Consider the following 15,404-nt stretch of genomic DNA (forward strand, 5'->3'; position numbering starts at 1 on the left):
TGTGCACCTAGTCATCTAGTTTATCACCTTGTTTCGCGAATCTAAGTGGGTTTATAAAGACTGGCTTCAATTGGACGAGTCATTTTTTATTAAATCTCTGTATTCTTGTTTTTCATTTAGTTGAGTTACATGATTTCTTTTCTGAAGCAATTTTCTGGGGATTTTCTTTTTAAAATAAATGATTACACATCCTAATTTCTTTCAATTTTTATTATCGTTCAATTAGAATTTTTTTTACTATAATTGTCTTCCGAAAAATCATATGCATGTGGACTTTAAAGGACCTAGGTTTTAGACAATTTTATATAGTTTAATAACATCACAGTTCGGAAAATTTTGGCTTTTCTCTCGGTATTTATCCCTTTTCACACTGCACGACGTGTGTCAGGTTCGATTATCTCGTATTTACTTAAAAGCTGATGCGCCGAAATTCCGTCAGCACTAAACAACTCGTGTTTTACTGTTAAAAAAAAAAAAAAAAAAAAAAAAAAACGCAACTTGTATTGTTGCACTACATATTTAAGGAAAGCAATTTCATGCCCTTTTTCATGCTACCTAATATCCAGATATTGCATCTACCCTAGTTTGCCTGACTTTCTAAACATTTAAACTTATTTAACAGCTGATTTAATTGAGTCTGACTATCTAGCTCTCGAAATGATATCTCTAAAATGCAACAGGTTTCTTTTCCAGTTCTGAAAAGATAGTTTGAGTATTGCAAGCATATACGCAATCTTAAAGTAGGTAATATTACGTTGTACATTTCATCTTCTTCACGGCCTTAGAAAATACTAAATATTAGGCAACTATTGCGGTTTTCATTGGTTTCACTTTAGTTTCTAGAACTGCAACTCGAAATAACAGGGATGTAATGGCTTTGAGACTCGCCACAAAGGCATTCAAAGCTATGCTGTTGCAAAATAACCTTTTGGGGAAACTTCCATTCAGTTATTTTTGTCTCTAGTTGGGAGCTTCACCCAGTGCTAGCTTCGCTCGCCAATCCCCGTTCGCCATCTGCAGTGGCTCAATGCCGCCTGTGGCAGGTGACAATTGAGGATTTTAATGCTTTTCAGGGTTTCAGGACATCCCTGGATATTCCCAAGATATCCTCAGGACAGGATGTCTGGCAGTCTGCCCTCTTAAGGTTTTAAAGGAGTAAGTTACACACGCAGACAGACCCGCACAGGTTTAAATAGTATAGTTTTCACATTTCAATGTGCTACTTGAGCAGTCGTCTCAGTTAAACAATTCTTTCCGTAGATGGACCAGATTTTGACTCTAAACAAATCCCAAAGCCCTTTTCGGGGTCCTCATACATAAAATGTCCGAACCTCAAAACTCAAGAACTATTTTTTTAAATTTTCGCCGAGAGAGAATTCGATTTTTTTTTTTTAATTTTTCCTTCAAATACGAATAAAATTAATTTTTTGGATCTCGCGTGTATCGAGTAACAATAGCTTTTATCACTAAAGAAAAGCAGTTAGCGTACGTTTCTACCGGAGTAGAACACCTTAACTAACCCTCCTGAACCCTGAACCACAGATTGAGGCATTCTTATTGGCTGCAGAGACTTGCGGCGGTTGTTTGACCGAGGATCGAATCGTCTGTTGAATACGAGCTTCAAGTGCAAGGTCTAAACATCACCATCTATCACTATTGAGAAGGCCATAAATAAGTCTTAGATGCAAAATAGAATTATTCAGTAATCTAAATTTAGCATAGAATTTGTATACAAAAGTTCCGGGATAAGAGTTAATATATGCTTTTATTTGAAAATATTTTGTATTTTAAAGTAACTTTGGTTCCGATTTTTTTTTCTTCGTACATGTTGAAAAAGCTCGCCTTATTTTCAGATTCGACATCAATCCAACTGTCCGTCATACATTTTGGAGTTTGGTGTTTGGAGGATACATCACTTGGATGGGTAATTATGCCGCCAATCAAGCCATGATACAAAGATACCTCACCATTGGTACTTTGCGGGGAGCTCAAAAGTAAGATTCACAGCTGTTAAAAATTATTTCCTTAGACTCTAACCACCACATTCACCGTCATCCCTGGCCTTATGGTCAGATGCGAAACCGAGAGTTCCAATTTCATATTTATTGTCAGCTTTAACCACACGCAGACCGGAGGTTAGAGTTTCTGAAACCATCTATGGAAGAATAATGTGCTCAAATTCCTGATTAAGGTTAACGAATTCTGCACATGCGCATTTCAACATCGAAACTAAGAAGATCGAATAAATCTATAAAATGTAATATAATCATCGGAAATGTAAGAGCTTCTAGTAAATAGAAAATATTTAGAAGGAGAAGAATTTTTTTGACGTACAAGAAGAATTGAACTTTATAAATGGTTATTTAACTGAAGGAAACCAACTGACTTTTTAAAAACCGTAATCTTCTCAAATCCCATACTAAATCGATGCAACGTCAACCTTGTCGTTGAGAGAGTTCGGAGAAATATCAGTGAATACTGATTTTAGCCATGAGGGTCTGCAGTTCCATCAACCATGAGCTAACGAACCAGTTTTCAAGGGCAGAGTTTCCCACTAGAAAAGTCTAGCACTTTGTAAATATACAAATTTTTCGTACATCAAGAAATATTCTGTCTAATTCAAAGAACAGGTTTGGCGTTCGATGTACAGTTTTTGTAAGTATATAAGATAATGGTTGATTCACACTGGCGGGGACAATGAAATTTGCCACATGATTGCGCATGCGTTCGTTCTTATTATCATCGATGTAAGTTAGATTTCATCACAGTCCACCTTTTGGGAGGTCACTAACATAGCATGTACATATCTTAATTTTCAAAACTTTGACGCTTACTGTTTGTGTCCTGAATTTCTTAAAACCAGACATGCTTGCTCCTCTTGTAGCAAACATGTTTGAAGCTTCAAAATATGTTTTCTTACGAAAATAACGTGAGCTTGAACTTTTTTTGGTTGCACATTTATTGACAACGCACCATAAGCGCAGGCGATTGATGGATTAGAGAAGCGCTTTTCAGCAGCTCATTTGAAAAGCATAGCAGCAGATTATTAACCGTTTACCCGCCAATGTTCCAAAAATGGAACATCATATTTAAGTGAAAATTTTCCCAAGAAATAACGTTAAAATAAACAAGTTTTTTTTAACACAGTTTAGTCTTATTTCAAAGTATTTTTTGCTTTCCTGCTTGATTGTTTATATGTTTTCAATTATTTATTGCGATTTTTCAAACATGAGTGTTTTTTTAGCTTTTTGCAACTTTTTCTTATAAAATTTACCAAAAATTGGTTTTTCCAGAAAATGTGATGATATTTATTATAGTTGTGAAAAATACTTCAATATATGATTTTAAAATGCTTGTAGAAATGTACAATGATATTTCCGAAAGGTGTACCCCTTCAAAATAGCATGTTCCAATTTTGGAACATTGGCACTTTTAGGGTGTCAAATTTCCAAGAAGTAAATCGTTCGACTTCCAAGGGGAAATTTCATTTTTCGTAATATATGTTTCTTTTTTTTTTCTCATTTTGAATGTACTCTGATGTAGATGTTGGCAAAACCAAGTAAGTTTATATTTTGAAAGGATATGACGTTTCGTTAGCAAAGAAAATAATAACAGTCTTCTGTTTGACGGACTATATGGCTCCGAATCCACACCTGCTCGGACAGCTGCATTGTCACGTAATAATAAAAAATAATATTAGTGAGAGTTTTATTCTTCATATTTTAAATGCAGTTCAATAATTCGCTAGCTTTGTTTTCGGGCGAAAGGAAATTCTGTTTGACGTATACCAACTGTTCATAAATGTTAAAAAATGTCTACAAGATTTCTTACTGTAGAACAAGCTGTGGCTTATTTAGAGACATTGTCAGATTCGGATTTGTCAGATGTAGATATATGCCAATTACCCCCTGATGAACTAGGCAATATCACTGAGGAAGAATAGATGTTGACAGAGATGAAATCCTACAATTTTTTGGTTTGTTGCTATTGAGTGGGTACCATTCTGTTCCTTCTGAAGATATGTATTGGAGCAGTGCAGAAGATACATCTGTGCCAATTGTACTAACAATTATGCCTCAAAATCGTTTTCGAAAAATAAAAAACAACTTTCATTTGATGGACAACCATGAATTAAAACAAAATGACAAACTAAGAAAAGTTTTCCTTATTTACGAAGAATTGTGTAAAAACCCTCAACAATTTGGTGTATTTCATGAAAAATTAAGCATAGATGAATCTATGGTTCCCTACTACGGTCGGCATTCATGTAAAATGTTTATTAGATGAAAACCAATAAGATTCGGCTTCAAAATTTGGATGCTGTGCTCTTCAAGTGGATACCCATATTCCATGGAGATTTATTCAGGCAAAAAAGAAGGATCCCCTGATGTGCAATTAGGATCCAGAGTTGTAAATGATCTATTATCAGTTTTGACTGACACGTCTAAACATGAAGTATACTTTGATAACTTTTTTACATCATATGGCTTAATTTCTCAGCTATCAAAAAAAAAGTGTACGAGCAACAGGAACAATTTGTGAAAACCGAACTGGCCATTGTCACGGAAATCCAAAAAAGCCCTTTCTAAAGAAGATCGCGGAAATTTTGACTATCGATCTGATGGATCAGTGTACATGTGCAGCTGGAAAGATAATGCAGTGGTTACAGTAGCATCTAATTGTTATACACATGAGCCACTTGCATCTGTAAAATGTTACTCAAATGCGCAGAAATGCAAGATAGATGTGCCACAACCTCATCTTATCAAGAGATACAATGAAGAAATGGGGGGTGTGGACGTCTTGGATAAACTTTTAGGGAGCTACAGACCTCATTTGAGGAGAAAAAAATGGTGGTGGAATCTTTTTAGTAATGCGCTGAATATTTCAGTTGTAGCTAGTTGGTTACTTCATTGTGATTTACACGAAGTCAAGATGAAGCATTTAGAGTTCCGAAGAGAAATAACAATTCACCTCCTAAGAAGAAAAGTACGAGTGGAAAGACCTCCAGGGCCTCGTTGTCATTTACATAAACGGTCAAGAATGTCTGACGGACATTATATTGTATCTGCATCCCAAGGACGTTGCGCGGTGTGCAAAAAAATACGGCTAAGAAATGTTTCCATTGCGACAAACGACTTCACCAGCAACGCTTCCTTTCATATGATGGGCATTAGATATTTCTGTATTGGATATGTACACAAATGCAATTTCTAATATTATTTTTTCCGCAATAAAGTATGTTAAGATAAAAACCGCATTCAAAACCTCTTAGTTTAAAAAAATTCTCTGAAAAAAAAACTTCATGCAAAACGCCAATGTTCCAAAAATGGAACACACTGAAAATCATAGTAAAAAAATTTTTTCTGGAAATTTTATTTTATTTCTGTATTTACTAGACATAAATAGACATAATTTCAAAAAATTACTCAAATTTGATCATCCGTCAATAGTTCGGCGGTTAAACGGTTAAGCAATCTATAAGGCGACGCTGCATTTTGTTTTGGTCGCCGGTGACTGGAATGAACTTCACCACTAGGCAGTAAATTCAATGTGTGTGCATTTTTTGTCTCTACAAGCCTAGAGTATTTACATTTCTGTAGTTATAAAACTGAGCGCTCGGTAACTGAAGTAACCATCTTCTAGAAATAGGTTTAACAAGCCTTACGGCCGGGGCTAATGCCGTAAGGCTTTCCCCATCCGTAGTTGGGGCGGAGCAAAGTTGAGACGGATGCCTAAGATCTATATCCCTATAGCAGTTTAGATTACGGCTTTCAGATATTGCCAGATAATACCCAATCCTTTGGCTCTATTTTACAATGCGAGCCATTCCAGTTTGTGAGCCCTCTAATGTGCTAAACTAGTTTTAGTTACCAGTGTGGAGGTAGTCTCAGCTTTAATGACGGGTCTACTGTCTCCAGCTCGGACTCGGCTATTCCGTACTGATGATCGCAAATCTGCAGTATCTGGATGCCGTATACGAGATATTTGGTGCATGCTTATAATACTAGTGTGTTGATTTTAATGTGTAGGTGAAGTTAATTTTGCTCTACTGATGAAAATATGTTTTTCGTTTTTATTTATTATTATTTTTAAGTATGACTTAATTATTGGCTGGGTACGATATATGGTTATATTGGTCCACTAATAATTTAAAATAAGTTATTTTATATTCCACATTCTGAAAAAATCATTTTAGCCTTCAGCTTAGATAATTCTTTATTAACATTCGTAAAAGTGAATGAAAAAATTTTCAAGACGAAACTATAATAAGTGTGTTTTGTTTTACTTTACGATGCTTTCATTTTTTTCTCTTCAAAAACATTGTTTTATAATTCAAAATTGCCTCCTGCTCCTAACCTAAATTAAGCTTTGCTCAAAACTTATTCACACCCGAAACAGTTCTAAATTTTTAATGAGCTATGTTATTCCTGGTATATTACTCACTCTCTTTGTTAACCCTTACGTGGAAAACTGATATACAATTGCAGGGAAACGTTCAAGACAGGTGTCCAAACGTTTCATGAAGTTTAAAGTATCGAAACGAAAAAAGTTGAAAACTTACTCTTTGACATGAAAATCAACTTACGTGTTTAAAATGTGCGGGCAGCAAACGAAATTCCTAGCAACACAATAAAACTTTTATAGGTACACTTCCTAAAATGAGTCATTATTGCAAAGACAATTACCATTGTTATTTTTCATGAATGGACTTATTATTTATATGAAGTAAAGGTGAAAACGTTTTCACTGTTACTAACTAAATTTTAAAAATTATTTTTTAACTTTTACATTTGAAAGTCGATAATTTATGTGTATCTATGTGTTTTCTCCCCTCTTAAATCAAGTTTATATTCCATTTTGTGTTTTAAACGTAGTTGCTTGTGGATCAACCTTCCAGCCTTAGTGATATTGATTCTGATTACCAGTATGTCCGGTCTGGTGATTTATGCATTCTACGCTGCCTGTGATCCGATTGGGACCAAAGTAATTGATGCTCCAGATCAGGTGAGGAAATAACATCTGGAATTCTTTATAGGGATCAGTGGTCGGAAAAACTCATTTTTGTGTGTGTGTGTGTGGTTAACTACAACTACTTTATGACCATACGTAGTTAACTATGACCAAAATGCTTCTGACATAATTCTTGCTAGTTTTTATGCAAAATGAACCCCTGAATGAAAATATGGAAATAGGACCACAGTTTTTCTCCATCACATCCCACTCCAAGAAAATGGCGCCCCTCCCCTTCCCCATTTTTTTCAGTTTTAGACAGTTTCATAGCCATTATTTTTATTTATAATTGAAGGGAGCATTATATAAGCCATTAACTCTTCTGAGGGGCTAGAGGGGGCAAAGTTCAAAAGCATGAGCATTTGGAGCTAGTAGGGAGACTCATGGGAGTATTTTGCCTAAGATTATTTAAAAAATCGTCAAAACCGATCGTTTTTCCAGGGCTTTGTTTTACAAATGTTTCACTTATTTTTCCGCATAAAACCGGAATACAGAGGACTCATGCCCAATAAAGGAGCTAGTGTTCAAAATGACAGGATTAGGTATCGTTTGCACATTGATCTTATACCAAACTATCGTTAAAAGTAGTTACCAAGAATCGCATCAAACTAGTAACGTTTTATGCCGCACTACTCACCACACTAAAAAAGTAGCGCATTATTCTACTAGCTAAACGAAAGAATATAGCGACTGCAGTAGTTTAGCTACTAGTAGCGTGCTACTTCTGACCACTGATTCGGATTAGAACGATGTGAATCGTTGCATAAAAAAAAACTGTTGTAATTTTCTTTATACCCAATGTTGCTTTTTATATGAATGGCTTTAATTTTTCAGCTATTTCCAAGATTTGTGATGGAAACCCTCGGTTCTTTGCCAGGAATTCCAGGGCTTTTCGTATCGGGAATATTTAGTGGAGCATTAAGGTAAATATTCAGCTTACGAAAGAAACTAAAACTAGGGGCAATGAAATGATGCATTTTTTTTCTGTCAGCCATTGCAAAATGAGTTTCGCCCCAATTGTACGGCAAAACCGGACAATGAGTAGAGCAAAATCAGACACCATATAAGTTCAATAGAAACAAAGGTTAGTTCAAAAGGTTTGATCAAAAAATTTTAAAAAGAGAAAGAGTTAATCTGTACAAAAAATAACACAATATTAATGATGCTTTTATGACCACCAAAAGTTATTGTAACCAAAAGTTGTGAAATTTCTTTCTTCTCCTTTCTTTTTTCATCGAAAAGCTCAAATCATGATAATGTTACAAATCTGGATCTAAATATTCAGAAATTGGTTTCTAAAAACAGATGCATTTAATAAAAAAAAAACATAATAATGATAGCAATTGTTGATTTTTAAATCCCCCCCCCCCATTTTCCCACGTTGATTAGAAAATTCTTAAATATTTTGAAATTTTATATGTTTTCTGACCCGGGAGGATCATTGTAATGTGAGGTTCGGCCCCTGGAAAGATAAAGGTTGGGCACCATTTAAGTATCAGTTCAGTATGATTTACTTAATAACAGGTTTGCGCTCTTGAAGATATTATTAGCATGTTCACTGTTTGCGATGTACAAGTTAGCTCTAAAGTATTAAAAACTTGATGTATACCAGTGATAACAAACTGAATGATAACTATACCTTAAGGTTTTTTTTTTTTTTTTTTTTTTTTTTTTTTTTTGTAATTGATGTTTACTACTGCCTTAAATCTTAAGTAACGTACAAATAATAAATAACTGCAATGTTTCGGAAAATAAGTAGAACTTATTCATGTACAGAATTTTAAGAAGAACATTTTATTTATTCACAACTTTATGGTTTCGCTCACCCGCAAAATATACCTCCAGTAATTCCTTATACAGAGTGTCGCAACAGTTAGCCCTTGATGATATTTTCCTATTTACTAACATGGTCAAAATAACATACAGAGTTAAGAAATGAAAAACTTGAAGCGAAAAAAAAAATAGAGAAAAAATAATAAATCTAACTTTTTATATGGGTCCCAAATCCTCTACATTGCATTTATGGAAATAATCTCCATTGAAAAATAATTCTAACACAAAAAAAATTTGAAACATTTGCGACCAAAATTCAGAGATATTCCAGTTCAAAAGTAGTTGGAACCATGCAGAGAATGAGATTGGAACTATCCTCCTTTTAGAACAATGTCATGTTGTCGAAGAAAAAAAACAAAATATTTCTATCTGTCATTGCTATCGAAAAATAAATTCAAATGTTATGCTATGATACGTAAACACTATGATAATTATTGATGAGACAAACCTAATCTGCCAGCATTATGGGGCTATGCTGATCCAAATGCAGCATTACGACGCTGACAGGTTAGGTTTGTCTCAATTACAGATGTCATGTGCTATTAATAAGCACACTATCTGAGAAACGTAGCTCTAATCAAAGAAATGTTTATCGATATTTTATGAATGACATCCTGAATTTTAGATTTGTGCTCTCAATTGTATTTTACTTAAAAAATTGTGTTATTTAAATACCACAGTTACATGATTAATTATATAATTTATTGATAGTACAGTATCTTCTGGGGTGAATTCCTTAGCAGCTGTTACGTTGGAAGATTTCATAAAAACTTATTTCGTGAAGAACTTATCTGAGCTGTGGGCTACAAGAATTACTAAAATGTTAGGTAAGATGTCATGTAATGGCGCATCTTTAAATACAATCTTCTTTATTTTTAACTCCATTATATACAGGCTGTTTCGTATACAGTCCACAGATGGCGCTGCGCAAGCGTGTAACTCTCAAGAAGAAAGTAAAGTGTAAGTTCTAATATCAAGGAGTGAGGCCGTCTTTTCTAATTGTAGTGCAATTTACTTTTCAATTATTAGATTTTCAGAGTTCAAGATTTAGATGGCTTCCCGCATATGAATTCTTCAAATACAACAAACAAGCAGGTAAGAGAAAATAATTTTCGAAACATTCTAGTTCATATTTATTCCCTAACATTTTTGGTCCGTCGAGCCGGAGACCAGTGAGAAACGTTCTATTCTAAATTCTTGCTTGTTTTGTTGTTTCAACAAATGCTTTATATTGTCTTAATTCAATTAGAGAAACATTCAAAAGTATATTTTGTTTAAATGTGTTAAACTTTAAAGCGTACGAAGTGCACGTACTAGGATTTAATGCAAATTTACGAAATGCGTTATTTCAAATTTGAGATTATTCAAAAAGTTTCAAACTGTTTAATAAGTGGTTATTTTCTTTTCATTTGATTGGTTGATTATTCTTATTTGGTAAATTACTGGTAGTCTGCCATTGTCGTTCCTTTTCAAATAATTTACAAAAGTTTCAGTTTCGTTTTGCCCTTTAGACTGTTTATTCCTTGGTAATTCTTGTTGCGATTTTCTCCCCTCGCTTCCCCACCGTCTCGGTGACGCGCCAAAGTAGTATTTTCTTTCGTTCTTTGGACTAGACATTCGTTCATTCCCGCACAGCTGCGTTGTTTTTCTTTAATAAAATTATTTTATTTGCTATATTCAAATGAATATGGACGCTTTGTTAAAGAAAAAAAAGAGTGTCAAATCTTCGATTACAAAACTCCAAAAGAAAACAGACGAGGAAATTGAGAATTTAAATAAGGTGGGTTTATTAGCTAGGAAGGAAAGATTCATAGAATTTAAAGCTGAGGTAAAGGGTATTTTGGATCCTATTATAAGTATTTGCGAAGAAAAAGATGAGGAAACTTATTGTACGGAAAAGGACGATCTTTTAGACACTTTAGAGGCAGTACTTGTCACTATAGATACTCGGCTTGTACCTTCTGTGGTAAATTCCGAGTTTCAGGTTAAAACCCAGGATTCAAGCCAAACTTCAGTCCCAGCTCAGTCAGCTGAAGTAAAACTGCCTACGTTATACCTACCTGTATTTTCCGGTGCAACTGAGGAGTGGCTTACCTTTTCCGATCTTTTTGAAGCTGCAGTTTCCAACAATCAAAATTTGACGGGAGCACAAAAATTGCAATATTTAAAAGGGAGTTTAAGGTCAGATGCGTTAAAAATCGTAAACTCTTTATCGATTACCAATGATAATTTCGAAATTGCTTGGAGTTTGCTAAGGGATAGATATTTTAATAAAAGAGAAATTGTGTCCTCCTTAATGAAAAGATTTATCAATATAACACCCTTAAGTGGAGAATCTTCCACACAAATTTTGAATTTGATAGATTCTACTAAGGAATTTGTAAGGATGTTAGAGTCCTTGGAATATGAGATTGATCCAACTGCAGATACTCTTTTGATGCATATGATATTGTTCAAGCTTGATACAAATTCAAGAACTTGGTTTGAGAGAACCTTTTCAACTGATGTCATTCCAAAGTTGGACGAACTATTGCAATTTCTTGCAACACAAGCGAGATCCATCCCGAGTTTAACTACCAAGAGAAACGTTCAAAGAAAGGTGACTTTGGTCGCGTCTAGCGCCCAGTCACAATGTCCTCTCTGTAATAGAGCATGCATTGTCGAGGTGTGATAAATTCTTAAAATTGTCAGTACAAGAGCGTTCAAATTTCGTTAAATCGAATAATGTTTGTTTTAACTGCTTAATTCAATTTCACGGTGTGAAAACTTGCAAAAGCAAGTTTAGATGTAGAACGTGCAAAAAAACCCACCACAGTTTACTTCATATCGAAAATGTTAGCGCTAGGGGAAGACAGGGTCCTGTAAATGTGTCAAATTCGACTGGACTTTCTATCAACGCCCCTGTGTTTTCACCTGCCCTTGTTCCAAGTACTAATGAATTGAGGGAAAATTCTGGAGTGGTGGATGTTACATCTTGTCTTTCTGATGTGGGCCCAGACGTTCAAATTCTCCTCTGCACGGCTCTGATTCAAGTAAGAGATATTTGGGGTAACTATCAGACCTGTAGATGTCTTTTGGATAGCGGAAGCCAGGCTTCGCTTATTACAAATGAGTGTATTGAAAAATTGGGCTTGCACAGGAAAAAGGCCAATGTTCGTATTTCGTGTTTGGGTGCTTCCGATACGCGTACAAATGGGATTGCTGAGATTCAATTCACCTCACATTTTCCATCTCAAAAGTCCTTTGAAGCGCCCGTGTATGTGGTTAACAAAATTGTAGGTATGCTACCACATCACAACTTAGATTCCTCAATGTGCGAATTATTTGGGGATATTTCTCTGGCTGATCCAACATTTTACAAGAGTGGTCCGATTGATGTACTTCTCGGTATTGACCTTACTTTGCCATTGCTAAAGGGTCAAACGTTATCGTTAGGTAAGGATAAACCATTTGCCATTCGTTCAGAACTGGGTTGGATAATTGGCGGTAAGGCTAATTTTGGTGATCAAAATTCTCTTCATGTAAATAATATTCAGTTAGTGTCAGATCATCTAATCAATAAATTTTGGGAATTAGATTCTGTACCATGTGCTAAACCCTTAACTTCTTTAGAAAAGTCGTGTGAAGATCATTTCGCAAAGACACATTCTAGGGATGAGAATGGCAGATATACAGTAAGGTTACCATTTCATACACCTCCCACGCGGTTAGGTGATTCAAAACGAAATGCAATTCGTAGGCTAATCAGCGTGGAACGCCATCTCATTTCTAATCTAGAAAAATACGAACTCTATCGCAAATTCATGAAGGAATACCTTGCTCTAAAGCACATGGAGCTGGTTCCAGATTCTGAAATTAATACCATCAATAGTTTGTACCTCCCTCATCACGGAGTTGTTAGAAACACTAGCTCTACAACTAAGCTCCGCGTTGTCTTCGACGCTTCAAGTAAAACTTCGTCTGGACTTTCTTTAAACGATTTGCTCATGGTTGGACCAAGAGTACAGCCAGAACTTTTCCCTATCCTGATTCAGTTTCGACTTTTCAATGTAGCCATTTGCGCTGATGTGGAAAAGATGTTCCGCCAGATTAAAGTTCATGAGGAAGACGTAGACTGGCAAAGAATTCTTTGGAGGGAGTCTCCAAACGAACCAATAAAAGAATATCGTCTAACTACTGTTACCTACGGAACATCCTCAGCACCATTCCTCTCCACGAGAACCTTACGACAGCTTGCCATAGACGAACAAGAGAATTTTCCAGCCGCTTCAAGAGCTACCCGTTGTCACTTTTATGTAGATGATTTGCTGAGTGGGAGTGCGACAAAGAAGGAAGCCATTCAACTGGTATCCGAGCTGCAGGAAATGATGAAAAAGGGAGGCTTTTCTTTACGTAAATGGGTGTCAAACGATCCCGACGTACTGGCAACCATTTCAAAAGAATTACAGGCAATTGATTCAAAACACACGATCAACGATGACCAACCTGTCAAGATTCTGGGAATAGCTTGGCTTCCAGATGTTGACAAGTTCACCTTTACCATCACCGTCAATGAGATGGACGTATGGACTAAACGTAAGGTACTTTCTGAAGTCGCTAAAATCTTTGACCCCTTGGGCTGGTTGGCACCTACAGTTATCATTTCCAAAATCTTCCTCCAAGAGCTGTGGAGTCATCATCTAAGCTGGGACGAGGAGCTACCTGATTCTCTGGCAAAGCAGTGGAGAACATTTCAAGAACAGCTTCCTGTACTTACAAATATCAAAATTCCACGCTGTATTCTCATTCCCCAGGCTTCAGACGTGCAAGTACACGGATTCTGCGACTCTTCAGAGAAGGCCTATTGCGCAGCTATATACATTCGTTCCCAGGATGTAACCCTAGCTGTGACATCCAGACTGCTAACATCCAAGACGCGTGTCTCTCCAGTAAAACCGCAGTCTTTACCTCGATTGGAACTCTGTTCTGCTTTACTTCTTGCCAATTTGTTGCAAGCTACCTTGCCAACGCTAACTGTGCCAATCTCTGAGACATTTGCGTGGTCTGATTCCAAGATCACACTGGCATGGCTGAAGTCTGAACCAAGAAGATGGCAACCGTTCGTAGCTAATCGAGTAGCACAAATTCAAGAGCTGACTCCTAATGTGCACTGGAACCATGTGAGCGGTCTGGAGAATCCTGCTGATTGCGGAACAAGAGGGATACCTCCAACTAAACTAGAAAGGTGCGACTTGTGGTTCAACGGACCTGATTGGCTAAGGAGTTCTACTTTTCCTAAAGGAGGGTTTGAGGATAATCCAGAATTGCAAAAAGACATGTCTGTAGAAGCTAAAGGAACATCCAAGCTGGTTATGCTGCAAGTGGTTGATGCTTCTTTCAAGGCAGAGTTTTTTCAGAAATTTTCGTCTTGGAACAAGTTGAAGAAAGTTGTAGCCTATTGTTTAAGATTTGGGAAGAACTGTTCTCTGGCTGCGGATAAAAGAAATAAGTCTTTTTTAACAACGACAGAATTGCACGAAGCCGAGAAAAGGATTGTAAGATTTATCCAGCAGGATCATTTTTTGACGGAGGTCTCCTATCTGTCAGCGGGAAAGCAGCTTCCTTCGAACAACAAGATTAATCCCTTGACTCCGTTCTACGATGATTCCGGAATAATTCGTGTCGGTGGGAGACTAAAAAATTCAATGCTTTCAGAATCGCAGAAGCATCCCATCTTGCTTCCTAAAACCGACCATGTTGTGAATTTAATTATCGCCGATTATCATCTAAAACTTCTTCATGCCGGTCCACAACTTCTCCAAGCAGCTCTCAGAGAAAAATTTTGGATTCTTTCAGCCAGAGATGCAGTTAGAAGAGTTGTAAGAAAATGTATCCCGTGCTTCAGAAATCGTCCAAGGCTCGCTGGTCAAATCATGGGAGATCTTCCAATGTCCAGAGTTTGCCCCTCTTCTGTCTTCCAACGAACTGGTATTGACTTTGCAGGCCCATTCTTAATACGGAACTCCAAGGGAAGAGGAAGCCGCAATACTAAAAGCTACATCTGCGTCTTCGTCTGCCTCGCAACGAAGGCAGTTCATCTTGAAGTCGTCAGCGACTTGTCATCAAAAGCCTTTATCGCTTGTTTAAAAAGATTCGTGGCACGCAGAGGTAGGCCATCTGACCTCTTCTGCGATCAAGGAAGTAATTTTTATGGAGCGAGCAGAGAGCTTAGGAAGGAGTTTCGTCAGTTGATGAAGGAAGACGACGTACATCAATTTCTGGTAACAGACAACATCACCTTTCACTTCAATCCTCCATCTGCTCCCCACTTCGGAGGCATTTGGGAGGCTACCGTGAAATCGTTCAAGTTTCATTTGAAAAGAGTTGTTGGAGCCACCAGTCTCACATTCGAAGAATTAGCCACGTTATCAAGTCAAATTGAGGCATGCCTTAATTCTAGACCACTATGTGCATTATCTAGCAGTCCAGATGATCCGTCTGTTCTGACTCCAGGACATTTTCTAATAGGAAAAGCATTAACAGCTGTTCCTCAACCTACGGTTCCAGACGACATCAGT

The 15,404-nt window shown here is 36.6% G+C and overlaps 1 protein-coding gene across 3 annotated transcripts in view; it reads left to right on the top strand.

The window, feature by feature from the left end:
• LOC129219794 (sodium-coupled monocarboxylate transporter 2-like) overlaps positions 1 to 15,404 on the top strand; it is a 45,418-nt gene that overhangs the window by 17,616 nt on the left and 12,398 nt on the right. For all 3 annotated transcript variants that reach the window (XM_054854097.1, XM_054854098.1, XM_054854096.1), the window contains exons 7-10: positions 1,854 to 1,994; positions 6,879 to 7,008; positions 7,849 to 7,937; positions 9,559 to 9,674. In XM_054854097.1, coding sequence (XP_054710072.1) covers positions 1,854 to 1,994; positions 6,879 to 7,008; positions 7,849 to 7,937; positions 9,559 to 9,674 — 476 coding nt within the window. The remainder of the gene's footprint in view (positions 1 to 1,853; positions 1,995 to 6,878; positions 7,009 to 7,848; positions 7,938 to 9,558; positions 9,675 to 15,404) is intronic.

The sequence above is a fragment of the Uloborus diversus genome, chromosome 4 (assembly GCF_026930045.1).
Source record: "Uloborus diversus isolate 005 chromosome 4, Udiv.v.3.1, whole genome shotgun sequence".
NCBI lineage: Eukaryota > Metazoa > Arthropoda > Arachnida > Araneae > Uloboridae > Uloborus > Uloborus diversus.